General features: G+C 31.9%; 1 protein-coding gene across 1 annotated transcript in view; it reads left to right on the top strand.

Moving 5' to 3' along the window:
• Nucleotides 1-750: 750 nt before the first annotated feature.
• LOC129221012 (wings apart-like protein homolog) overlaps nt 751-26,856 on the top strand; it is a 57,529-nt gene continuing 31,423 nt past the window's right edge. The window contains exons 1-6 of the mRNA XM_054855448.1: nt 751-988; nt 18,577-19,733; nt 20,083-20,139; nt 25,705-25,848; nt 25,922-26,058; nt 26,413-26,524. Of these exons, the coding sequence (XP_054711423.1) occupies nt 18,585-19,733; nt 20,083-20,139; nt 25,705-25,848; nt 25,922-26,058; nt 26,413-26,524 (1,599 nt within the window). The 5' untranslated portion in view covers nt 751-988; nt 18,577-18,584. The remainder of the gene's footprint in view (nt 989-18,576; nt 19,734-20,082; nt 20,140-25,704; nt 25,849-25,921; nt 26,059-26,412; nt 26,525-26,856) is intronic.

Genomic DNA, 26,856 nt, shown 5'->3' with positions numbered 1-26,856 from the left:
GGAATCTAATCGGCCCCCCCCCCTCCCGAAAATTAGATTTTGTTCACCTTGCTGTAAATGCTGACTAATTTTTTAAGAATTGCTTCGTTTAATATAGTTCAAAATACGAACACACATTGTGATTTCAATTGTGCACTAAGGCTCCTCAGTAGGCTTAGCTCACTGAGGAGCCCCTAGTCAGCAATTTTATACAGTAGTGCCCGAGTTTGTTAGATTCCCACCCTAGTACAAGCTGCAAATTTTCCCTTTCTGATCTTAAATTGTATTTATTCAACTGTTCTTTTTTACCATCTGTATTTTGTGGCAAAAAAAAAAGTGGGGAAGTGAAAAGCGTATGGTCTGAGTTTGTGCTTTTTCCCCCCACAAGTCCTCATCAAAAGCTTGAGCCAAAGCTCCTTATTTAATAAATTTTAGTAAAATTGTAACAAAATTACAAATTTTAAGTTTCACAACTAACATATTAACAGTGGGAATATTACGTATTATTACGTATACAGCATGACAGGCAGAGAAATATTGCAGAGCTCATATGCTCGAAGAAAAGAATGTTCTGACTTTCAATAAAGATCTTAAGGCCCGAAATTGAAATAATAACCGGATTCATTTCTCTAGCAAACGTTCTTTTTGCTTACAATCGCGAACATGGACAACTTTCTATAAAAGTTGAATGAACGGAAATCGATTTCATTAAATAGTATCACAATCAAAATGTTTCTTTCTGTAGCAAGATGAGGTCAGTGTAATGGCGGTTGCAACGTTGACTCGGTGGATTTTAATGTTTATTGTCAATAAACGCGTCACAATGCTTCTAAGTTCATGCATTTGACAATTGAATTTAATTTCGAAGGACACTAATGGATACCCATTATAGCATTCTTGATTTTATTGGCCTTCATAATAACACTTGAATGTAGGAAGGTGGCTTGGAAGGCTGTCTATTTCCCGTTCTGTAGTTTGTAAATAAGAAGCTTTCTGGATAATTTTCGAGGTAAGTTCTCCAAGCAGGTTTTATTTGTATTTGTTTCCTTTATTTATGAAATGTTTTGATCTTGTTCACGAATCTCTTTTTACTTTGATTTCCATGTAGCGTGTTTACATTTTCAGCAATCTTTCGCAATAGTCGCATGAATGATTTTTTGTTACCATCAATAACATTTGACATCTACCCAAAGAATGTTGAATAATGAAAGAATAACAGTGATTTCGTTCGAAAAATCAACCTGATTGTTTATGTTTGTAAAGAAAAATAATTTTGATTCGCATCGTATTCTTATCTTGTTATTATGATAATGAATGACATTTTGATTAAGTTGAAAGACCCTTCTTGAAAGTTTAAATATCCCTTCTGAAAAACTTGCATTCCGACTTTATTTTGCATTGAAATTCATTGTTAGCATCGTGAAGACTTTTTCTCTTATTTTACATAATGTAAATCGCAGGTCACATCAACGCATTACGTAGTTTGTATGTTGTTCTTGCATGAAATTAGTAAAATATTTTAAACGATTATCTGATTGCGTCGTCAGGAATTGACATGTAGTTTAAAATTCGTTCAAAAGTTAATTTGGGGGCGCCATTATTTCGTAACACTTATTTCTCTTAAATATATGGTCAATTTTGTAAACACCATTGATTGATTGATGTTCAATTGATTTTCAGAAGTAAATAGCAAAAATTCTAATTTTTTAAACTCTCTATTGTTTTTGGATGTTTTTTATATAGATGCAATTATTCTGTAACTTTTTTAAACACTTTTTTTCTGTAAGAAAACTTTATTGATATCCAGTATTTTGAAAGTGTTCTGCCCAAGATAATCATGAATGGATTAGGTTTGATCAAAAAATATTTTTTTTGTTTTCATAAGAAATCTAATTTTAAGTAAGAGTTTGGATAAATTCTTTTCTGGTCTTTTTCAAGTAAAGTTTTGTTCTTGAGTCAAGCCTGAAAATTTAATTATTTAAGCATAAATTTATAATATGCAAGCACTCCTTTATTACTGCTCGACTCATGTGAATACTAGGGCTGGGCAATGTAGGTATTTCTACATCATGATGTAGCGATGCATCTTGATGTAAGGTTCTTTTTTTTAAAAAAAACTAGTTTGTATAACAGTTTTACAAAATATATACAAGGTTTAAAAATTATATATCATGCCAGATACGAATTAACAGATTTCAGCCCAGAAAGAAATTTATTTGTTATAAAACTTTTAAAAGCGCAAGTTAATGTAAAATACGGAAGTTTTGAGACTACAGTAACACTTTTTTTCAATGCAAAAAGATGTAAGTAAATGGATGCAAAGTAGAGACGTACCGAGTACTCGGTAAGTACTCGGCATACTCGGCCAATTTGCCGAGTACTCGGTACTCGGCCAAATTTTGATCAGATACTCGGCCAATACCGAGTAGTTGCAAAAAATTGAATATTGTCCAAGACAGATATTAAAATTTATAAAAAAAGTGCAAGCATTTTTAATATTCTGCATTCATTTACAAGTCAATTTTAAATTTTGGGAATAATGAAGTTTTTAATGCTTTAATGGAATAAATCTTTATTTTTTATGTCCCCAAAGTTAATAAAACTTATTTATTAAAAATTGTGCAAAAAAGGTAAGTATAGAAAATATGGAATTTTTACATAAAAAATAGATTTTTGCTACAAACAAAAATTAGTTATAAGAAATATAAAAATTCCTTTGCTTAAAAAAAGGGAAATAAAACAACATTAAAAGTGTAGTGCAGGAACACTGCAGACACGTGTTTTGGCGTTACAGGAAATTCCTTTTTCAATGCACAAAATGTGAGCTTGTAGATTTAAAGGCATCCGACGAAAGTCGGATTTTTTTGTCGAATGTCTTAACATTCTTTAGCTCACATTTTATGCACTGATAAAGACGTTACTTGTAACACAGAAACACGTGTGTGCAGTGTTCCTGCACATTTGCTTTTAAAAATTATTTATGTTTGGCGGACTAGAACTAAAATAGATTGGTATAGTTTGTCTTAATTCCAACTTGATGAATCATACCTTTTATTTATTTATTTTTAATTTAAAAAAAAATTCTTTTGTAAAATTTTTGACGTAAGCAAAATTTTTTAAATAATGCAAAACTAAATTTCAGCAGGAATTTAGTTTTAAAAACTTTTATATGGATCATGTGTGTTTCAGTGGTTCTTCTTAAAACATAATTGGTACTTGTTAACTTGGCCGAGTAGTGAAATGCCGAGTACTCGGTAACTCGGTACTCGGCCGAGTAGTGAAAGGCCGAGTACTCGGTACTCGGCTACTCGGCCAAAGTGCTACTCGGTACGTCTCTATCATGCATTCCATTCAAAAACTCACATATTCTTGAATTAAAAAAAGGTTCCTTGTAATCAGTAGTGGGAGAAGGGGACCACATGGGGTGACTCAAAGAGGATTTTATAGTTTATGGGTCATTCCGTGTCAAATCAACACACTTTTTGCAAAAACTTGACCTCACCATCTCAGATTTTAAGGAAATTTGGCACATAGGTAACATCTATGTAGACTAAGAAAAACACCAAATTTCATTAAATTATATCAACGCATTTAGAAAATATAGCAATCCAAAGTTACCAAAAATCGACCAAAAAAGCATCACCTTGCCTTCTTGAAATATAAATTACTCCTCTCCCAATTGCACTAGAGATATGAAATAAGTGTCATTTTGTAGCAATTGTTATGCTCTTTCTTGTGATATACAACAGTGCATATGTTGTAATTGAAAATTTTTTTGAAAATTTCAATTTTAAATTTCAATTTAAAAAAAACGCATCTTTAAAAATTTTGAAAAAATTCCAAAAGATACAATAGCTTATTGTTAAATGTTACAAAAAGTTTCAAAATGGGAGGGCAATGGGCTGATGGTTAAAAAAATTTAAAACTAAAGTGGTTTTATCAAAATTTCAACTATAGTAAAAGTTAACTTACTTTGCTATAGAAAACGCAACTTTCGGACAGTGAGATGAAGAAAGTTGAAACTTATTCCATGTGATATAGAATGTCCATATACTTTGCATAGTTAAAATCGTCATTGAAATAATTAAAAATAAAAGTCTTTTTTTTTAATGAAGACGTGGGAAAGGAATTAACAAATCACTGTCACTTCAGTCTAAGGAAGTTCATTATGTGTTATTGGATAGGGCTTCATTGCTTTGTGAAATATCATGTTCAGGAAGAACATACATTCTTCCAGTAGGAGTCACAGGACTTACTACACATAGGACATCAGTTACAATTACATGTACCCACAGTACATCTGGTTTACTTGGATAATTAAATGATGGGAATGGCTCATGTGGATGAAGGCATGTAACTTTAACCTCGTCATCTTCTTCATTTTTCTGCATTGTAATGTAACCAGGGTTGGCAAGTTTCTGCCGAGGCGGTTAAAACCACTGGTAGAAACCGGTTAAAAACCGGCATGGCAAAAACCACTTTCTGCCACTTTCGGCAGAAACTGGCTAAAACTCACAAAATAAAAAATTAATTCTTGGTATATAACTGAAAATGCATGGAAAAAATAATTAATTGTTAACCAAAGTACTGTAATTTTATTACAAAATTATCACAATTCAAAATTAAATGTTACATTGTTTGGACCCTGCAATTGCCTCTTAGAAAAGGTAGTTTCAAAAATCTAAACAGGTTCTCAATGTACTACGCACAAATGAAAAATTTTAGAATATTCTTAAAACAGAAGAGCTAGCAGACAATGCATCAAGGAGCAAGCAATGTTCGTGAAACTTTCATCTATTGTATAACTGGTCCACCATGTAGTAACTGGGGTTGTGGTAAAAATTTGACTGGAAAAATAAGTTTTGAGAAATGGGGCCAATTTGTTTTGCAAAGCTGTGACATTAGCTACAAAATTTAGGCAAGTAAAATTCTGGCACTTTCTTCTTGAAGCACATGACATGATAATTTCAATCACAAACATTTTAGAGCTGAAGCGTATAAGTGAGCAAATTATAATCAGTAATGCCTGTATGTCACTCCTCTTCCCTAAGCACCCCTGTGTGATTTTTTATCGTTTGTTCAATCAATCCAAATACTACAAGCCTCTGCAATTGGAAAGTTCCCTTTCTGAACTAAATCAAGGGCACTAGCATGGGATTTCATTTTTTTAAATGATGGAATGATGTTTAATTTTTTAGTTTACTTAAACAAATATCATTTTCTAATTACTTGAGTTATTAAAGACATTTTTAAGTTTTTGCCAGTTTCTGCCGGTTTTTACCGGTTATAACCAGTTTCTGCCACTGGCACGGCAAAAACTAGTTTCTGCCGGCAGAAAGCCAACCCTGAATGTAACCGTTACAATCTGATAATTTCAGTTTATCTTGGGATCTTGAGAGATATACTTCAGAAGAGGTTGTATCATATGAAAATATGTTCACTGACAATTTAGTTTGACTTGATGCAACAGGAATGAATGCATGAAGTTGCTGTGTACCTTTTATTGTTACTGCTTCTTTAAAACGTTCTTTTAGGAATGTTTCTGATAAAATGTAGTCTTCTTGTGTACTAAATGTAAAATTTATTCCACAAAAATTTTTATCTGCCCATTCATACAGTTTGAGAGTAGTCAAGATTTGATTCTCATATGGTCGCTGTAAGCTGGCTCTGGCAGTCAGGCTTTTCACTGCACCACCAATGCCATCACAAGGCCCTTTACTGTGAGCAGTGGCGAAAAAGTGCCATTCTGCTTCAATTTTAAAATCTTGTTTCTGATGGCACAAGTTAGAAAAATTCTTTTTATTTTTGTACTAGGCAGCTGACCCATTGGAAAAGTAAAAGATCTTTTTTGGAGTATTTCCAAATTTTTTTGTTAAAGAATTGATAAATTGTTTTTGAAAAGTATGCACACCAATATAATATGTTCAAGGCAATCTGAAATAACAACACAATTCAGATGCTTCATTTAATTTTCCTTTTTGTAGTGTACTGCAAAAGGATAACTGTGGCATAATTACTAGCCCAATGATAACTTTGAGCTTCATCCTGAACTACCATATTGTAATTTTCTGAAAAATCTAATGTGACAGCATACTCAGATTCACTTAAGTTTTCTTTTATTTGGTTCATGAATGCTGTCTGCTGTTTAGCTATGAAATCATGTTTTACTAGAGCTGACAGCTTATCAGAAAGAAGGTCAATGAATTCGGATGATGTTTTCTGCAATGTCTCTAAATTACAACGATAAATTAAGACTACTTAAAATTTAATTTTTTTATACATTTAATATCTGACAAGTACTTAATGTTTTTAATGGTAAACATTATTTAATTCATCATTCACTAACAATAAATAAAAATTATTTGGCATTGAATGAAGAATCAAAATTGATTGTTATTTAAAAAATTAATTAATTTGATTTTTTTATGTCTAAACTAATAGTATATTAGTATTCACATGGATATTAACTAAACATACATTAATATACTATTTGCTTAGACCTCAAAAACAAATCAAAATTAATTAAATTAATTAAATTTTTAAATAACAATCAATTTTGATTCTTAATTAATCCAAATGATTTATTCATTGTTAGTGAATGATGAAAAATGTTTTCCATTTTGGGTTATTTAATTTGCTTAATTTTTATGCAAACATTCATGACAAAATTTAACAGTCATTTATATCAGAATTTTGATAAAACCACTTTAGTTTTAAATTTTTTTACCATCAACCCATTGTCCTCCCATTTTGAAACTTTTTGTTACATTTAACAAAAAGCTATTGTATCTTCTGGAGTTTTTTCAGAATTTTTAGAGACGCGTTTTTTTATTAATTTAAATTTAAAAATTAAATTTAAAATTTTCAAAATATTTTTTAATTACAACATATGCATTGTTGTATATCAAAAGAAACTGCATAACAATTGCAACAGAATGACACTAATTTCATTTCTTTAGTTCAATTAGGAGAGGAATAATTTATATTTCAAGAGAGCAAGGTAATGCTTTTTTGGTTGATTTTTGGTAACTTTGGGTTGCCATATTTCCAAAATGGGTTGATATAATTTAATGAAATTTGGCATTTTTCTTAGTCTACATGGATGCTACCTATGTGCCAAATTTCATTTAAATCTGAGATGGTGAGGTCAGATGGGTGTGTTGATTTGACATGGAATGACCCTTATAAAAAATATTTTAAATCTGAAAATTTCCACCAATAACAAATTTAACAAAAATAGAGTGCCCAATATTGCAGGGTGAGGGGAAGGTTACATTTTTATCATCTTGGAAAATTTTTGCATAAAATGGATTCGCAGGTGTTAGGAACTCCACTTCCTGTAACACCAAAATTCCTTTTTGCATTTTTTGTTGCTAATTTGCTTTTTTTCTGACAAGTGATTATATGATAAACTTACTAGTTCATCAACATATCTTTGGTCTATAACTAGGAACACATGTGCAATTCTTACATGTTTTAGGAGAAATGAAGCTCTAACTCTTTGCACCTTTATTCGTAAAACAGATTGTATTGACACACTGCTAATTTTTACATTAGTGTGAAAGAATTAGAGGTTAAAACAGCAGCAACCTTGGACCGGTGTCTCTACATCATAGCAGTATTGATGCATTGGTTTAGAGAAAAATTCTAAACCCGTTTAATGATGTAGGATACACACCGGCTTTTGGCAGTGCATTGCCCAGCCTTTGTGAATACTTTATAAGCAATGTACCTACACCTTGGTTATGACATCCAGAGACCGAGGAGCCAATCACCTTTCTCACTTTTAGTCACATTCTGAAATTTTGGTTACTTTTAGTCACCTTTTGCAATTTTTGTCACCTTTCTCACTTTTCTTGAAATATGCTTGCTCTTTTTTTTAAAATTAAATTCTTGAAAAGTATCTGATAGCTTTAACAGTGAAAATAATTTGAAAAGTAGCATTAAATATTATTGAAATCAACATTAATTTTCAAAAATGTGTTAAAAGACATTTTTGCTTTAAACTTTTGCGCAAGTGATATAATTTTAAAGCAAAAAATTCCTAACTTTGGCAATTTCCATTACTTATTTTCTTAAAGTTGTTAGCATACTATATTGCAATGTAAAGCAGAAATCTTTATTTTTAGATTAATTTTTATAAAAGCTTAAAAATTACTTCCTCCTATTTTTAATTTAATTGCTTGATGGAATGTTAAATATTGGTAGGTGGTGTCCTAAAAATCCTAAAATTTCAAACGTTGTGTTAAAATTCCTAAAATGTTGAGTTTTGTCCTAAAATTTTCATTATTTTATTCCATACTTGCCCAGATAAAGAAAATTCATCTAAAAAATTAAACTTTTTACCTATATTTTAGGACAAAATGAACTTGCTTGGCCCTAAGAAATTTTCTCTAATAAAGGAAAAAAGAAAAACCTATGCTGCTGCTGCCTTTTTTCTGGAGAAAGGGGGGGGGGTGCATTTAACCATAACATATGCTCGATATAAAGCTGTTTAGTTTATTTGTACTTTGTAACTCTTGCAGTCATTTCTCTTCTGCGAAAAATATATTAAAATAAAATAATAAAGAAAATTAAAACAGCTAGCAGCAGACCTCCTCCCAGAAAAATTGTTAGGGGAGGGGAATAGGATCTGATATTTTTGATTTTTTTCCCCCTTGAAAAGAAATGAGAAATATTTAAACCATGTTAGCTGACATATTGCTCACTAACGGGGGTGCCTATCCCCCCCCCCCCAAGCTCAATGGTGCAAATTCCCCCCTAAAATTTTTCTCGCTTTTGAATGGGGTAACAGTTTTTAGAGTATTAGTTTCCTGTCAAATTCCGGGGGGGGGGGGGTAGTGCTAACAAATACCATTTGAACTGAAATATTGTTGGATTGTTGACCCGCCTCGCCTTTCCAAAATTTACAACGTGGACCTTGAGTAAACATGTTTTGGAGACCCCCTTTTATTGCACCATTTTTTTTTTAACATATGAATAATTACAGGTAAAGTTGATTCAACTTTCTAGTTTGGGATGGAGTCATTACTAGATGTATACAATATAAACCTTGAAATGGAAATATAATAGTTACTTAGCTAGGGCGTCCAAGGGTTTTTCCATCGGAAAGTTTTCAAAATTGTAGCTTCAAAACCAGTTTTAGACGATCTCTGGTGATGTTAGGGGGATAAAAGGTTCGATGGCCCCTTTCCAGTAATTTTTCAATACTGAAACTTCAAAAACGTAATTGTAGATATAGTCTACCGTTGTGTTAAGGAGAGGGGACAGGGGTTTGGGAGCTCTCCTCCAATAAGCTTTCAAGAGTGTAGTTCTAAAAACGTGGTTTTAGACTGTTTGTGGTAATGTTAGAGAAAAAAGAGATTCAGAGCCTCGCCCCGGAAATTTTTCGCAATTATAGTCTTAAAAACGCTATTTTAGGCTACCTATGGTTAGAGGACAGGCAGTTTTCTCAAATTGAACCTCTAAAATAGCAACTGTAGCCGACCTTACGACGTTAAGAAAATGAGTTTTCGGAAGCTCTCCCGGATATTTCTCAAAATTGAAGCCCTGAAAATCAAATTTAAGACGATCTTCAATAATGTTGACGAGAGTGGGGGAAGGGAGGAGGGCGCTCCACTTAAATTTTCGAACTTGTAGCTTTAAAAACACCATTATGATTGATCTTGATAATGTTAGTGAAAAGTGAATTTCGGTGCCATTGCCCCCACAATTTTTTGAAATTGATACTACAAAAACGCTATTCTAAGATTGCCTTTGATTGGGTTAAGGAGAGAGGGTTTAATCAAGGGCTCTCTCCTATAAATTTTTCAAAATTGCAGTGCTAGAAACGCAGATTTAGATGATTCTTGATGATAAAGAGGGTGTCATTCGGCATTACAGTGGGGGCACTCTCCTGGAAGTTTTCCAAAATTGAAGTCGCATAGCCAAAAAAGATGGCTCACACACAGATATCCTGTGACAGATATTTGCCGGAAATCCTCAAAAATGGATTCAGACACAGACGAATTCACGCATTGAAAATCAGAACTTGAGAATTTTAACGAATCAAATATCCTTCTATGCATATCAGATATAGAAGAAAGTATAAAAATGATTTACGAAAAATAATCAAAACACCTTAAGTTGTTGTTATGCTTCTATCAGCAAAAACCAACATCATAAAAAGTTTTAATAAAAATCATCTATAATGATAAATTGAAACAATCAGTTTAAAAATGATAGAGAAAGTGATAGTAAAGTGAAATGAAAAATTCTACATAAACTTAAGCTAGTTTATGAAGAAAATATAGTAATTGTTGATCGGAGGGAATAAAAATATGTTATTCGCAAACTTTAAAACTAGTTCTTAACGATTGTCAAGGAGCAAATGAATCAATGAAAGACTAGAGCATAGTGAACAGAATTATTACAAACAATAAATAAAAAAGAGGGGAAACTTTTTATTTTAGTCATTTTTGATCTCTCTCCCTCTCATCATTGTTACACGTATTCATCATGCAGAACTGTGCTACCTTCCTGAAAATTTATAATGTAAATTAAAAAGAAAGCAAATCACCTGATCCAGCTTTGAAACAGACACCAACTCCATCCCGTCTCTGGTGTTCCCTTTATTGAAAAAGAGACATGGTCATTAAATTTTGAAAAGAGTACATGAAAAAAGTATGATTTATGTATCTATTTCTTGTTGAACAAGTTTAAAATTTTTTCCTTCCAAAAATCAAAAATTTCGTGTTCTAAAGAAAAAAAAACTTCTGAACCCCCCCCCCCCCACAAAAATAAAATTTTGATGGCGCAACTTGCGCCGTAATCGACCCCCCCCCCCTGTGGGCACCCCTGCTCACTAATCTGGTTAACATAGGCACTTATTTCATTCCTGATCATGTCTTTTTACAACATGTTGAAACAACGTAGTTAACTCTTTGGCCTGTATGTGATAGTAGGGTGGTCCTTATATGAGGTTAAAAAATAAAATTGTGAATTTTCAACGGGTCACCCCCTAGTTTTAATGTAGTATATAAAAAAGAATCACTAATTTTTTGAGATTTTTAAGACAAATTTTAGGGGTAACTACCACAGCTGAAATTTTTGAAGTTTTAGAAAAAATTTCGAAAATTTGCATTTTCAGTAAAAACAACACTATTAAAAATTTCTTACAATTTATAATTAAACACCTCTATTAAGATTTTAAAAACTCTTTCAATTAACATAAATAAAAAAACAAATCACAGTATATTGCCTTTTAAGACAATAAGGTGCTTTTTTTAGAGTCCTGATATATTTGCTTCTGAACTGTTTCACTAACAACAAACTGCTTTTGTTCTTAGTTTTTTGTAAAAATTTTATTCTATTCTTCCATTAGTGAAACTTCAAGTTCCGATACATTATATTTACAACTTTTAATGAACTAATAATTTCTTTACTTTGCTTGTAGGATTCATCTTTTTATTCTGTCACATGTTTCTGTAGAAATTCTGAAGATATACTCAAGGTTTTAAAAAAATGCATTGTGTTGGCTCGATGCAGAATCATTCAAACCCTTTTTAAGAACTGCATCTGGATCTATTCGGGCTCTCTTTAAGGCTTTATCATCTTATTTTCTTTTTAAAACATAGGTTTCATCAGTCAAGTTTGTAATCATAAGACTTTCTTTTTAAAGCGTCCACCATCTTCCCTTTCATTTCTTAAGGAAAACAATTGTCAAAAAATGCTACAGAGACCAGCTCCTCTGATAGATACCACAAATGGCGAACAAACTTGTTCATTGCACACTTTGAAACCTCATAATTGATTCTTTCATATTTTTTTAGGCTTTTTAAGAGTTGCAAAATAAGCAGTTGCTTTTTAAAACCAACCCTTTACATAGTGTTTTACTACAAATGAGCATATGTCGCGAATGCCAGCTTTTTCTTGTTTGGAAAGTTCAAATTGATCTCTAAATACTTAAATTTTAAGAGCTTAAATTGTCTTTCCTTCGAACACGATGTAACTCCTCTGGAGCTCTGAAGCGTATTTCCCTTTTGGGAGTTCCTCTAAGAAATATGATGGTCAAATCTAAAAGTTCTTTGTAGTCCTCTTGAGATTGGAACTGGTCAAGTTTATTCTTGGCAAACTCGACGATATCTGGTGCATTTTGCATTACTTTCTCATAGATAAAAACATCAGATATGGCAGTTTAAAAACTATTGGGATTGATGGAGCTCCAAAAATGTTTAAATTGTTTGAATATCAGTATTTCAGGCCCTATTGATGATCCAATATTTTAAACCACAACAGCCTCATACATTATTTCAAGAATATGATAGTGACAAGCCATCAGGAGAAATTCTCCGTTCAGTTTTCTTCTCAATGAGGACACATGCTCTTTTCTTGGTCCTGTGTTCATCAAAGTTGTATCAAAACACAAGCTTTTGACTTGGTCACTGATTTCCCATGATTCTAGGGTTACACGAACAAGGGAAAGCTATTGCTTCTCCTGTTCCCGATTGGAATTTCGGCACCAAAAGTTATCATTCAATGGCTTTTCCTGAAACGATTGGTATTCGGTCAACAGTTTCAGTACCTACAATGTCTTCTAAATGTTTTTCATCAAAGTGAACGGTTAACGAAACATCATTTGAGAATTTACTTTTTAAATATTGGGCTGCGTTCTTTCTGCTTTTCATTCTGAAACGCTCGAATAGAGGATTTGTTTGAGTTATATTCCCATGGACCACAACCTACGCTTTTAAGCGTTGTCAAAACAGCAGCGGCTTTTCTATCACTCAACTTCGCTGCATCGAGACTCACAGCAGCATCATTATTTAGAACGTTTTTTTTACATCTTTTTCTTTTGCAAGGGGTTAAGTCGCACGATAAACTTTGGTCTGCATTTTAAGAACAGCTGTAACTTTCAAACAAGTCACATTCACCTTCATTTTCCTCGAAGGGAGTTGATCCTCGTTCAAACAACAGTCTTGTATTTTCTTCCTCACGTTGCTTCATTTTTTCACGTTGCTAATCTTTTTTTTTAATGAGCATTGCTTCTTTCTTCAACAATTTTGCGTACCCATTTTACCGAAACAGCAGCCCCATTATTAGTATTATTCTCCAATGAAAGAAAAGAAAGTTCACCGGTCTTGCTCTCTGAACATATGGTCGTAAAATTTCATATCAAAACATTAAACTTGAATTTGACTCCCCCTATCCTGTACGAGGGGGACAGGCCTGGATCTGTGTACCTGCAAACCCCACGGTGCGGGGAGGGGACACCCTTAGAGGGCCCAATAGCCCAAGAAATTAAAAAAAAAACTATCACCAAGACTTGTTGAAGTTGCAAATATATACTGCTGGCTTCTGGGGAGGGGCCCTGCTGAGCTTGTTCAGTGGGGGTCCAAAATTTATAGATCCAGGCCTGGAGAGGGAAGGTAGACTTCTTGTGTAAACAGCAGGTGGTATTGAATTTTTATTTATGCATTTTTTAGTTTACAGTAAAGTTCATTTGAATTTTGGGAAAAAAAAGCTGAATTTGCACAACTTTGAAGCTCAGTAGCGTCCCCTAAAATACATTTCTTTTGCCTGAAATTTTTGTGGAATTCTTATTTTAGGCCGTAAACAAAAATGAGAGGGTGCCCCTTTCAAATTTCGAAAGTTCATTTTTAAGGACCACCCTAATGTGATAGACTGATTGAGCAGTATTTAGTTATTGAACTTTATTTCTTAAAATATATATCTGTTCAGTAGTATGAAGGTGGCAATTTAGATAGATACAATAGAAGTGCAAGTTCATTAAAAAATCCATTTAAGTTTGTGCAGTTACAGTTTGTCTCATTTCTCTCTGACCTGCTCAAAAAATATGTAGGCTGTGGGACGAAGGTATAAAAGATGCTTAAAAACATGGTTTCGTTTGCCAACTTCGGGGACTACAAAAAGTGATATTTTTCTGAATCCTTAGTGTTTATAGATGAAAAAAACCCAATGTTCACAAAAAAATAGTGTCTCATAATTTTTTTACAGACCATTAGAGATACATGAAAAGGAGTGGAACTGATAAGCAAGGGGCGGACAAATTTTAAATATATAAGAAATATTATACTTGTACATTTAAAAAAGTCTGCATTGTACATTAAAAACATTATGCATGTACATCAAAAAATAGTTTTTTCCAAGAAGCAAGCTCTTCATTCTGAAGTATCATCGTCAGAATCACTGGATTCATCCATCCTGTTTTTGCGTATAGAGTTATTTTTCTCCTGAGAGTTTATACAGCTACAGTCACTAGAGGAAAATTATGTGCATGAACAATTTTACGTCTTTCATGTAATACATCTCTTTGAAGAACACCAAATTTTCGGGCATGCATAGGAGACTAGTTTTGAACATTATCAGATGTAATGGGAATAGAGCTCCATTGTATTTCAATACTGCCCGCATTTATAGTTCATCCAATGTTCTGATGTACTGGGATCATTGATTAAATTACTGGTGCTCAACCTACAGCCCGGGGATCAAATCTGCCCCCTGCTTTGAAGCTGACCCATGCGCCCCATCGTTGTATTCAGTATTAAAAAACAAAAATTATGTTCTTAAAACCTTCCAAAACTACTAGTAATCTTTTTTCGGTGTTATGAATTTTGAAGTCAAGTAGTCATAGATTGATTTCTGAAATACAGATGCAATAAAATAAGCATGTAGTAATAATGACAGCAATTCTGGTTTGTAATCTTTCGTTTCCCTTGTTTTCCCATGCTATCTAGAAAAACTTAAATCATAAATAAATTTGATATTTGTTCTGGCCCACGAGATTCCTATTTATGTGAATTGTGAGCCACAAGAAAAAAAAAGGTTATTCACCACTGTGTTAAATTATTCAAGCATCAGCAATGAATATTTGCTTGATAGTTAGTGCACAAACGAGGGGATAGGGAAGGAGTCAGAGTCCGGAATTGGTTCTTTTCCACTCCAACTCCGTAGCCCTGGTAAAAACATTTGTGCTTTAAATTCATTTCATTTTGATTCATTCATATTAATCTCTGGCTTTCGTCAACGTTAAGTCTATGAGATATGGTATTTCTGTATTTATTAATAACATTTATTTTTATTTCTTGTCACCAAAAATTGAGAATGTATTCAGAATCTTCTCCATTTTGTCAATTTTTGGTGACATAAAATATTTTTTTGCTTTGTCGTTAATTAATAAAAAAATTTAACTGTCAAAAAAATGCCTTAAAATAGCTAATTAAAAAAAAAAATCTTTTGTAAAAATGTTCTCATCAAGAGCTTTTTCCAACAAAGTTTTTCTTAAACAAATCCGCCTTTAAGTTTGCATTTTATATTTGCCTTAAATTTTTCCCGCAAGCTCTAATATAAAGTGCTTTGAACTGTTCAAAGTTGAACGAAAAATTATTCAAATAAAAAAATGAAATACCAGAATAAGGTGTCATCGGGGAGATCTTTCAAAAAAAAAAAAAAAAAGTTTGTTTGAATTGAACGATTTGTTAATTTTTTTGGGGGGGGGGGCAGGGGGGGGGGGGAGCACATACGTCAGACAGACACACATTTTCCCCATCTCAAACCCCTACTTTCGAATTTGATATATATTTTATTATTTTATCTATTTTTTTGACTTTTTTTTTTTAACTAAGCAATATTTTTACGATACCTTAGCCCACTAAACCACCTTTTATGTCCTTATTTATTTTATATTACTTTGACAAGAAAGTAGGCTAAAAATGAACTCAAAATATCGTCTGTACCAAAAAGCAATATTATTCAAAAAGGAAAAGATAAAACATTGTGATATGAAATTGAAATATACTTTTTAATTTTTCAATTTATCGTCTGCTAATGCTTAATTTTTTAATATTTTTTATACGTGTATTGGCATCTGTTAAAGTTGTTTATATTCTTAAGGTTTTGTAGGTCAATTATTACTATTCGGTGATTCATTAATATCTTTTTGTGCAGTGAAGTGCCTTCTAATTTTTTGTGCTTAACAATGTCTATGTGCGCTGGCTCTAGTGTAATAAACGAAATCTTGAGATTAAAGATCATTCAGAGCTGCGGATTGATACAATTTTTGATTTCCTTTTAGTTACAAAATTACTAAGCAGAATTAAGTAGTTTAAAACGTATTAATATATTTTGCAACGAAAAGTTGAGTAAAACAGCAAAATTTCAATTGAAAAACTGTTTATTAAATTTTTAGATTATAAATATTGTGTTTAATAGCGCCATCTAGAGACAATTTTTTTTGTGTAAGTGCTAACAGTCCACGGAACGTAGTTCCTATTTCAATTACTAATTAAAACTTAATGAGACAGTTCTAGCTTGTGAACATTGTATTTTTCTATTGAGTTCATCATTTATAATAGATTTCAAGCATGTTCACGTAGTCCCTAAGATTGGTAAACGAACTTGAACGATATTTGCACTCGGCCCATAGACTTTTTTATGTAAAAGTAGTAAGTACTACTTTTACATAAAAAAGCCCAGTTGTTCATTTTTTCAACCTAAAATTGAACGAACTTATTGGAAGTATGTTTTTAAAGTTGATAAATCCAAAGTAGTTGAAGACATAATAGTCTATTTCTGTAATAAAATGCTTATTTGTGTACATATGATAAAGTCGAATATATAATTTTAAATTGGTTTGAAAGGTTAAATTTAGATTAACCCAGCTCAGGATTGAGCGATTTAAATCAACCCGATTTAAATCATTTAAAATCAGTTGATTAAAAAAAAAATCATTGGTTTAAATCATGATTTTTAAAAAATGAATTTTTAAGTTCAAAAGAATGAATTTAATGAGCAAAGTTCGAAGTATTTTTAACAGAAAAAACCCAATAAACAAGCAAATATTAATTATAAAAGACTTTACCAAAAGAAAATAGAACGATTCATATAGTTATCAAATAAAGTAAATTGAAACCAAAGAAAAATAAAAAAAAACATGATCTCAATAAAATTGAAAAGAAAAATTTTAAGAAGTAAGATGTTTGGATTTAGAAGGGATTCATCTGTTAGGAGTTAAGCTATTCAAGTAGTCATTTAAAAATGAGCTTGTCATACAGTCCTCTTCAGTAAGTCAAAACAGTGTTAAAAAATAAAATATGCATATTAATAGGACAAGAATTCAAGGGGGAAAAAAGTCTGCTTTTCAGTTCTTGGTGAATTGCGTTACAGATTTAAAAGTCAGGATGTAGATGTTTTTTTCACCTATAAAATCATTGAATTTAACTCCTGAATAGAGAATATTGTGGTTATCCTTTAGTCTACTTCATCTCTCTAACAATTCTGTAGTTGAAGAAATAAAACATCTAAATTAACATAAGGCATATAGATAATTAAAACAAGGAAAAATCTGTTCATTGTAAGCGATTAATTTCTACTAATTTATTACTTACCTACTCTTATTTATAGATTTAGTTTTACGTATTTTTTCAATTTATATTATATAAAAAAAGAATCTGATTTAGATATGTAACTTGAACAATTTAATTTGTTAGTATTAATCATACTTAATTAATCTTAAACTAAAAAAATCCGATGTTTTTGATTTTTTAAAATAAATTATGATTTTTATCAACCCTGACCTAGCTTCAAATCGAAAGATAAAATATTTCTACTTCATAATGTGTCACATAGTTGAAGAATAAAAGATTGATTGCATTCTTTTGTAGTTTTCCAAGATTGAATTTGAAACCTTTGATCATCCACTATAAAATTCAAGCTTATAAATTACATTTAAGTTATCAAAACTTGATATTTGTTGTCGTAAAAATGTTCTAAAATTTTGCCAAAATTATGTCCTAAAATTTTTGCAATCATCACTCCGACCCCTGGTTAAATCAAAATCAGATTTGCTTTTTGCGGTTGAATTAATTGCTATCGCCGCAGAATATATATTGTTGGTGTTCCAGGGTTGCCAACTCCTCCGCAAAAATGGCAAAACTATCCGCATTTCCCGGCCGAAAATTTTAAAGCTTAAATTTTGCTATTTTATCTAACAAACTGCTGCATATGAGAAATTAACAAAGCTTATGCTCAAAGATTGAAATGGTGTTTAAAGCTGTTTTATTAATTTAAAAACGACTATTTTTATATTCATGCTTGAAATGATTTATTAAAACTATGAAACAATTTTAGATAAGTGGTTTTAGTTTATTGTTTTCAAAATACCAAACTGCTCTGCAAAATTTTAAATTGTTCCTCAAAATCACCACAGATGCTCCTCAGATTTTTCTCCAAGGTTGGCAACACTAGTATTCTGTCAAAAGTCATTACTTCCACTTCAAAAAATTTCATTACTCGCTGCAATGACTATGACTTTTTACTTAGTTATTTTATGATATAACTGACTTGGCCTTAAAACTAAAGCTTTATAATTAGTGACTTTTGCCTGAAAGCCGAGGATATGAGGATGTCTCAAGTCTCATTATTTTGATCAGCCTTGATGTGTTTATTAATCCTCAAATATTCCCAATTCCCATGTGTTTATTATTCCTACCCAAATTCAGGATCAAGTTTTTTTACTTTAGGTCTTTGATTTTCATTCTTATGCTTTAAAATCATTTTCATGCATTTTAATTTAAGCCCAAATTTTATGTTTTTTTATAGCTGCAGACATGTCTAAATTAGCTACTAAAACGTACGGTAGAAAGCCAGAATGCCGTTCAAGTGTGCAGTTCGATCATCTCCTCGCAGAAAAAGGCAACAAACCATCAACAGCCAAAGTTTCTGTTGCAGGTGTTCACAGATGGGGAATGACATCATTTACTTCCATACGAAAAAATCGCATCAATGGTCAGAAAGAGCCTAATGTGGACACAGTGAAGCGAGTGAAATTAGAGCCAAATCCACCCCCAATCCCTTGTACAGAAGATCCTTTCTCATTTGAAACTGATATTGAAATTTCTGCTGCAAAAAGTAATCATTCCTCTAATACTGTAAATAGTGGTTTTACATCAGAAGCAAAACCTGCTGCTGCAAAACCAAATAAGTTTTTCAAAAGTAGTGGCTCTCGTTTGCTATCTGGTGCTTCGCGTCCTCCAAAAAATAGTGATTTTGATGCGCTAAGATTATCCGTGGCTTCAAATTTTAATGTACAAAATAACAAAAATACTCATGATTTCTTTTTAAATATGCAAACCAATTTCAAAACTGATATACCACATGTGTCAGAGGATCACAATCCTGTATATCTCACGAATTCACCAAACATTGTTGATTTACGCTACTGTTCAACTATACCTAGTGCTTGTGCTTCCAACAAGTATACAAGTAATCCCAGTGTTCATTACCTCAGTCCATTCATCCAGCCAATTTCTCTGACAGCCGATTCTTCATCTCAAGCATTTGATGCTTTACGAACATTGGATCTCTCTGCCAGGACATCTGATACTGAGCATAATTTCCAGTCAGACAATGGCATTTTAAAGAACTGTGATTTAAGGCCTGAGAGTTCTGAAAGTGTTTTCATTTGCAAGGACAACGTAGTCTCTACTATTAGTGAAACTAATCTCGTTCATCAGCCGGAACATCCAGTTTCCTTCGTGCACGATGTTTTGCCGGAAAAGGATTCATGTGAAATTGAGTTTTCATCCTCTGCTTATTCGGAGAGCGATGCTTATCCATCTGATTCAAAAAGTCAAACTGATTCTGATGCATTTCCTCAAAGTCAAGAGTCTGGCATAGGCTCTCAGTCACCTGAAAAAATTGAAGAATTTTCTAAGCAGTCGGCTCGTCCCAAAAAGATATTCAGCTCATCATTAAAAGTAAGTGTCTTGTTTTTGTTTGTATGTATGTGCAGTGGCATACCTAGCACGGGTGACACCCGGGGTGTGAACTTTTGGTGACCCCCCCCCCCCCTTCCGCACCAAGAAAAAAAATGGTTTTAATGTTCATTAGTAAACTTAAAAACATGAAATTCATGCAATTTTCAGAAATGTTCTCAGTTAAAGTATTAAAATTTTTTAAAAATTTGCAATTCTATTTTGGGTGTAACCCGGGGTGCCCCCCCCCCCCATCAATGCCACTATATGTGTACCTATACCTGTGTATATAGCTTTAACATTCTTTGTTTCTATTTTGTAATCCACATCTAATTATTGTCTTACATTTCAGTTTAAAGCAGTTTATAATCATCGACATTGGCATTCATCAAAGAAAGAAATTGATGAGGTAAATATTTAAAATTTTTTTTAAAAAAATGAGCTTCTGTTTAATATAACTTTATTTTTCAAGTTTTGTTAATCCAGTAAATAGTTTTGAGTTTGCATGAAAGCTCACATTCATGTCATTGGTCACATCTTGATTGTATGCTGATTAAAAACTAGTTGGGAATTTTTGATTTGTTTTAAAATGTTTTCAACATTGAATTACATACATCTAATTTCTAATTGAATCAACTCTTTTCCTCGGAGCATTTGGGCCTCTCTTCTTCAACATACTTGCATCCTTTTTTTTTTGACTAATAGGATCAAAATGTAGAACCATTTAATTTTTAAGATGTCATTATGACTCACCGAAACTGCAGTGTAACATTAAAAAACTAAAGATTAAAAGTAGGTTGTGTCTATAGTAGAAATGAAAACAATCGGAAAAACCGGAAAAAAAAACGTTTTTTTTCCGAAGGAGTTTATTTCCACTTCGGAAAGATTAAAAAAATAATTTTTTTCAACTTTTCAGGACGTTTTAATTGAAAGTTTCAGCAAAGAGTGATTAGAAATTTCTCATACTTAAATTCTGGTGCAATTTCCTCCCCCCACCCCCTCCTTGTACGTTAAAATACTGTCTAACTTTGATAATGCAAGTTGTTGTACGATAAAATAATTTGCATATAGATCAAAAAAACATTTAATACTTTTTTCCAAAAAATAAATAAATAAATAAACCAATATCCTTCGTGAAGAATTTATCTTCCTTCTTCATAAAGCAAACAAGCATAACTTTAATCACAGAACTATGTTTCTGCTGACTGTGCAAACCAAATGTACAGAGAACTGACAAAAAAAAAAGGGGGCAAGTAATTTTCCATGTAACTTTATTAAAAATAAATAAGTTAACAAAAGACAAAAAGTAATAATATGAGAAGACCTTTAGCAATGTATAAATTATTTGGTTTCAAACTAGCTGCCTTTTAAACTAAAACAGAGGTGCAACTGATAGAAAATTCAAGGGCCACAAGTCCTTTAATCAATCCTATTCCCTATAAAGTAATTGGTAAAGAGAGTCCAAACTTATGTGTAGTTTAGGGTAGACTTTTGATTCTGAAACAGGCCATACAGTGTAATGAAGGAGTTTGAGGTCTGGCGAGTAGAGTGTCCACTCTAAAGATGATATCATGTCAGAAACAATGCACCTTGTACCACTTTTGTCTTTTTGGCCGTATGAACTGCTGTGGAGTCAAATTGAAATGTTCTGTCTACATTGGTGTGCTGAAGTGCTCTTAGATCCACAGAAGTACACTTTTTGATTCATTTTATAGCTCTCATCCACAAAAAAAAAACCACACACACACACAGATTTTTTGTCGCTTGTGCTGATTCCATCACAGACAAAGCCCGACTTCGAATTTTGGCTATGTTTTACTAAAATGTTCACTGTTTGTTTTTATACTCTTTCCAGACATCGACTATAATTTCTAAGCCACTTGAAGCGGCATAGCTCTTCAAATACTGTTTGTCGAGGCACAATAAGCAAAGGAACTGTCATTCTACTTGCTTAAACAACTTTAAAATAGCAGGTCTTTTGCTTAAAATCGTAAGAAAACCGAAAAACAATGCATAAACTAGGAGATACAGTGTAAATTATTTTCTAATAAAGTGAGAGAAAAAAGTGAATAAGACGCTCATTAATATGAAGTTACTTTACTTCCATTCGATGATGCAATCTTTGTCTTTTTTTTTTTTGCCGCACATTGTATGCTGCTGTGCCAAGCGCAAAGATGGAATCTGCAGTTGAACTCAAGCAGAGAGATTGTGTTTTAAAGTTTGGCTATTCCATATATTTAATTTAGGTCTCTCTTCTTTTTTTTCAGAATTTATAAAAAAAAAATAGTTTCTGATGACCCTAAAGCATTTTATTTATGAAGTAAAATACAAAACAGAGAAAAACTTGGTTATAATAACTCAGTTTTTTTCAAGAGTGTAGGTATGACTACTTTTACTACGTGCTTAGCACGGCCGTATGAATAAACTGAAACTCCAGTTTAAGTTCTAATTCAGCTTTAGAAACCATTACGCAGTTTTTCTTTGGGGTTTCTGTGGGAAAGGAAAAGAAAAATCAATTTAGTTTTGATTTGTTCTTAGACTGGATTGGAAAAAATCGAAACTCAATAGCTTTTATTTTCAGACAGTAAATTACACTGTAAGGAATCGAAATCATACGTATTTTTCTTTCAAACAATGTCAATCATGTTTGAAAGTCAAAAATTATAATTATTATTTCAAGTTTCAAAAGCAATATAAAATATAATTGTTATGATTAGACACATATTACTCAATATTATTGGTTGAACGACAACTTGACTTATTTCTGGTGTTTGATCAAGAAAGCTATCAGTTATAAAACAAAAGGTTTTTTTTTTCTAATTAAACTTACTTTTATGTGTATTTCTGTCAAGCAGAAAAATAAGATGTGTAGATTGCATATATTTTTTAATGCTTAACCCTTTATATGTTCCAAAAAACCCAGAGCTATTAAGAAACTCTATTTTTACTCATAAAAAACATCAATTTTCCCATTTTTTCCAATTTTTCCCGAAAAAACCCAGTAAAAAGTTTTTTTCCACCACTTCAAAATTTCCAGAAATTTTACATCTCTAGTCATTAGAATCCTTGATGTTGAGCTTTTGTATGGTGATATTGTCATTTTGCAATGCCTTAATGGCAATTCGGGTGACAGTGCAGAAGTAATGGATCCCGGAGAACCAGACAAATCAAAGCCTCTTTGCCCCTTGTTACCCTAGCAATAGGGCATTACAATACAACTAAAGATACCTTATCTACAATGTGTGTGGCAACAAATTATACAACATTGTCTCCGTTAATGTTCTGCCAAACAGCAAGAAATATTAATGAACAAAATTTTTTGGACAATTTTGTGTGTATTCATTGTCAAGAAATGTAATAAGTCTTAAAAAAGCACTTTTCAATACATTAAAAAAAAATTTATTTCAGTTAGTTAGGAACAACTGCAGCATTTAAACGAACATTTTCTAAAATGAACTAAATTTGTACATTCAGAAAAGCTCAAATTGTCAATGCATCAATAGAAACATGAAAATCTCATTTTGTACCCGAGTTTAAACTTTCATATTGTAGGACATTTTATATTTTTTGAGAGGCAATAAAAATTTGCCAATAAAAACTGCTCCCAATTACGGGCATCACCGCCAATCATTAATTGGTTTACCAGACATTCGGATGGACCATATTTCATGACCCCCCCCCCCCCCCGTCCAGGTTAATGTTTGCATTAAAGATGGTAATCCAAAATAAGGTTTTTAAAAAATTTTATAATGAAATATCTAACAACATTATAAAGTAGATATGTTTCTGGGCTATCAAGAACCCTTTGTGAAGTTGTTCACTGGTTTTTTCTAAAATAATACAATTCTTTTGAAAAAAAATATTTATTTTATTTTCAATTATAAAATTTTTTATATTTTGGTCAAAATGTAAGTGTGCTATTTAAAAAAATTGTTTACAACTCTATGAAATGCAAAATTGCTGAGCATTTTCCAGCTAAACTTCATGTTGGCATAATATTATACTGGTACTACTAGACACTCCCTCTCATGAAAGGTATCTGGACTTTTGCAAATTACAGTCCCTTCCTAAGCAAGTATATTGAAAAATTTGTTGTGTGTTGTAAAATTCTGTAATTGACACGACTGAGTATTTTTCAGCTTAACTTCTTTGTTGGTACATCATTACTCAGTTTTTAGTTTTGATGATTTTATAAAATATGTATTCTCGTATCTAACTTATTTTTCATGTGAAATATTGAAATTCTTACATTTGGTGACATATTAAACTTTCAAAAAAATACATTCCTCTCCCCTTTGGCCTGTCAGTAATGTATTCTGATTTTTAGTTTCAAAAATCTGGTCACTTTATGCCTGCAATATTCATTACAAAATTCTCTCGACCTTGAACAACCAACAGTTCCAGTTATGATTCGTTCACCAGCACAGCCAATGATGTTTTAGAGCCAACACCTGTCCATTTTTTAAGGAATTTTCTGAGCTGTATTTCATCTCGCCAATGATTATCCACATCTTGCTTGAAACATAGAACCCTTCTTTAATTTATGACAGGCAGAAATCAGGATCCTTAACAGCAAAACAACGCAATACAAAATTTTCAGACTATGCAGCAATATGCAGAGCAATATTTAGTGTAAACTGGGAGGGGGGGAGGACACAAACCTTATCACAAAAAATTCTGAATGAGACTAAAATGCATTTAACTTTTCATCAATTTTTTAGAAGGAAGATTTGTTATAGTTATTGTATTGGCATTCAAAGAGTACTTGAATTTTTAAAAACTAGGACGACACGTTTTAACTGTTGTACTAAACGTTGGGTTGGCCGGATTGGACCCAATTGGGTTGGACCCAATGGGTTTTTTTGAAAAAACCCATTTAATAAAACCCATTATTTAGCCCATTTTTGGGTTTTTTAAAATTTTCTGAGAACTTTTTTTTAAAAAATAATTAATTTAAATACTTTTACAATTTAAACTTCTTTTTTATTTCTTCTTCACAATAGGCAATGGACATAAAAAATGAATTTTGAACTTTAATAGTATTTCTTAACTCTTAAGGACATTAAAAAATGCTTCAAAGATTTTAAATAAATATATTTAACTTTTTTCCTTCAACTGGTCAATAAGGTACTCAAATTATCTTGACTAAGTCCTGTCACGTCAGATTTTCTCAATATTTGCAGATTGTACAAAGGATACTACTTTAGCTAAAAGGCTCTTATGTGAATTATTTTCTGCAAACCAACACGTCACAAAACTCGAATAAACAAGGTATATTTTTTAGAAATTAACAGGTTTTACAAATGGTCGGACAGAAAACGGAATAGCATGTACAGTATTTTCATTATCTTACGAAAAGGTTTAATATTTCTTACTCCGTACACAGAAATAGAAAAACAGGTAACATAAAATTCAAAGAAATGTCTTGATTAAGCTGGAATTCAGTAAAAAGGGATTTAAACTACTTGAGGTTCTACAGTAGTTTTGCATAACAAAATGAAATACAATAAAGTAAAATACAAAAAAAAAAAAAATGTCGAAATTAAAAACGAACAAATAAACAATAGGTTTTATCACTCAAGAAGTAACTTTGCCTTAACTGTTAGTAACCATGGAAACTAAAAAAATCTGAAACTTCACCATTCTTGAATTTTGTCGTCTTTTATACCTTTCTTCAGAAAACGCTGAATTTTCCAGCTTTTTTTATCAAGGCAATTTTTGTGCTTTGTCCATATACTTAGGCTACAATATGCTACGAGTACCCCACCTTTCTCCTAAAAAAAGACAAAAAAAAGCCACATTTCTTTTAAAAAACCCAGCTTTAGTTGGGTTTTTTGGGTTTTATTTAAAACAACCCAAAAAACCCTGGGTCCATGGGCTTTTTTAAAAAAACCCGGGTTTTTGCCAACCCTGAAACGTTCTGCAGAAATCTTTCTCTCTCAACTTATGCGTGCATTTTTCATATTTTGTTTAGAATTCAGCTCAGCAAGGACCTTCTCTTGCGGATGAATTTGAAGATGAGATTGAAGAAAAATTCGAGGCTGTTGTTGAAGATGTTGCTGAAGCTTCTTCATCAGGAGACATTAGATCTATAAAATGTCCAAAACCATCTAAGGAAGTATGTACTTTTTCTTCAGTAAATTTGTTGCAGAAATGAACATATCAGAGGTTAATTGCTTTTTCATTTGTAGTTTTATACAGTTATCAAAAATGTTAAACAAGCTTACCAGTGTCATGAATCTGGTGAAACTCAAGAGTTTAATGATGATATTGAGTATTTGTTGGAGTGTGTTCAAGAATGTAATGCTATTGGGACCAGATGTTTAAGGTAACTTATTTATTTCTTTTATTTATTGTTTAAATCAACTTTATTTACATATTTAAATTCATGTACTGCACACGTTTTTTATTTTTTTAAACATATAATTGAGGCATGTTTTAAGCTGAGAAAGGCTAACTTATAGATAAGCGCACCATAGCAATTCTATAACATATAATGCTTGAGCGTTGCAATCCTTGCTGCTGCTGTAATTTAAATTTTGTATAAAATATAACATTAAATAACTTTTATATCCATTTTTTCTGTGAATAATCCAAAATGAATAGTACAGTTGTTGAATATTTGTTATATTATTCATTTATTTAAAAATATAAAAATTTTGTCAATGTAATTTTTTTTTAGTGTTTTGAACCTTGCTGCCAAATGTATGGGACCTGCCTTCCGAATACACCTTCGTGCCCATGGGACTATGCCTAAAATATTTAGTGCCTTAAGCGATGCTCCTTCTGATCCGGTAATTATCATTTCTGATTCATTCTAATTTTTCTCATACATATATATATATATATATATATATATATATATATATATATATATATATATATATATATATATATATATATATATATATAGTAAAATGTGTAGTTTCACATACACGGGTAGCACAGAAATAAGTGTATGTAACAACGAAGATAAACAACAATAACAACAACAAAAATGAACATGGAACGTTAAAAAATAAACTAGGAACATTGAAAACAAGAATTGATGAAATCATGGGTATTAAACTGCTGCTACGTTTACGAAGAGCTGGAGCAGCTGGCATATTAAATATTCTGCAAGGTT

Source organism: Uloborus diversus, chromosome 4 (assembly GCF_026930045.1).
Source record: "Uloborus diversus isolate 005 chromosome 4, Udiv.v.3.1, whole genome shotgun sequence".
Lineage (NCBI taxonomy): Eukaryota > Metazoa > Arthropoda > Arachnida > Araneae > Uloboridae > Uloborus > Uloborus diversus.
This window is presented reverse-complemented; position numbering and strand designations above follow the sequence as displayed.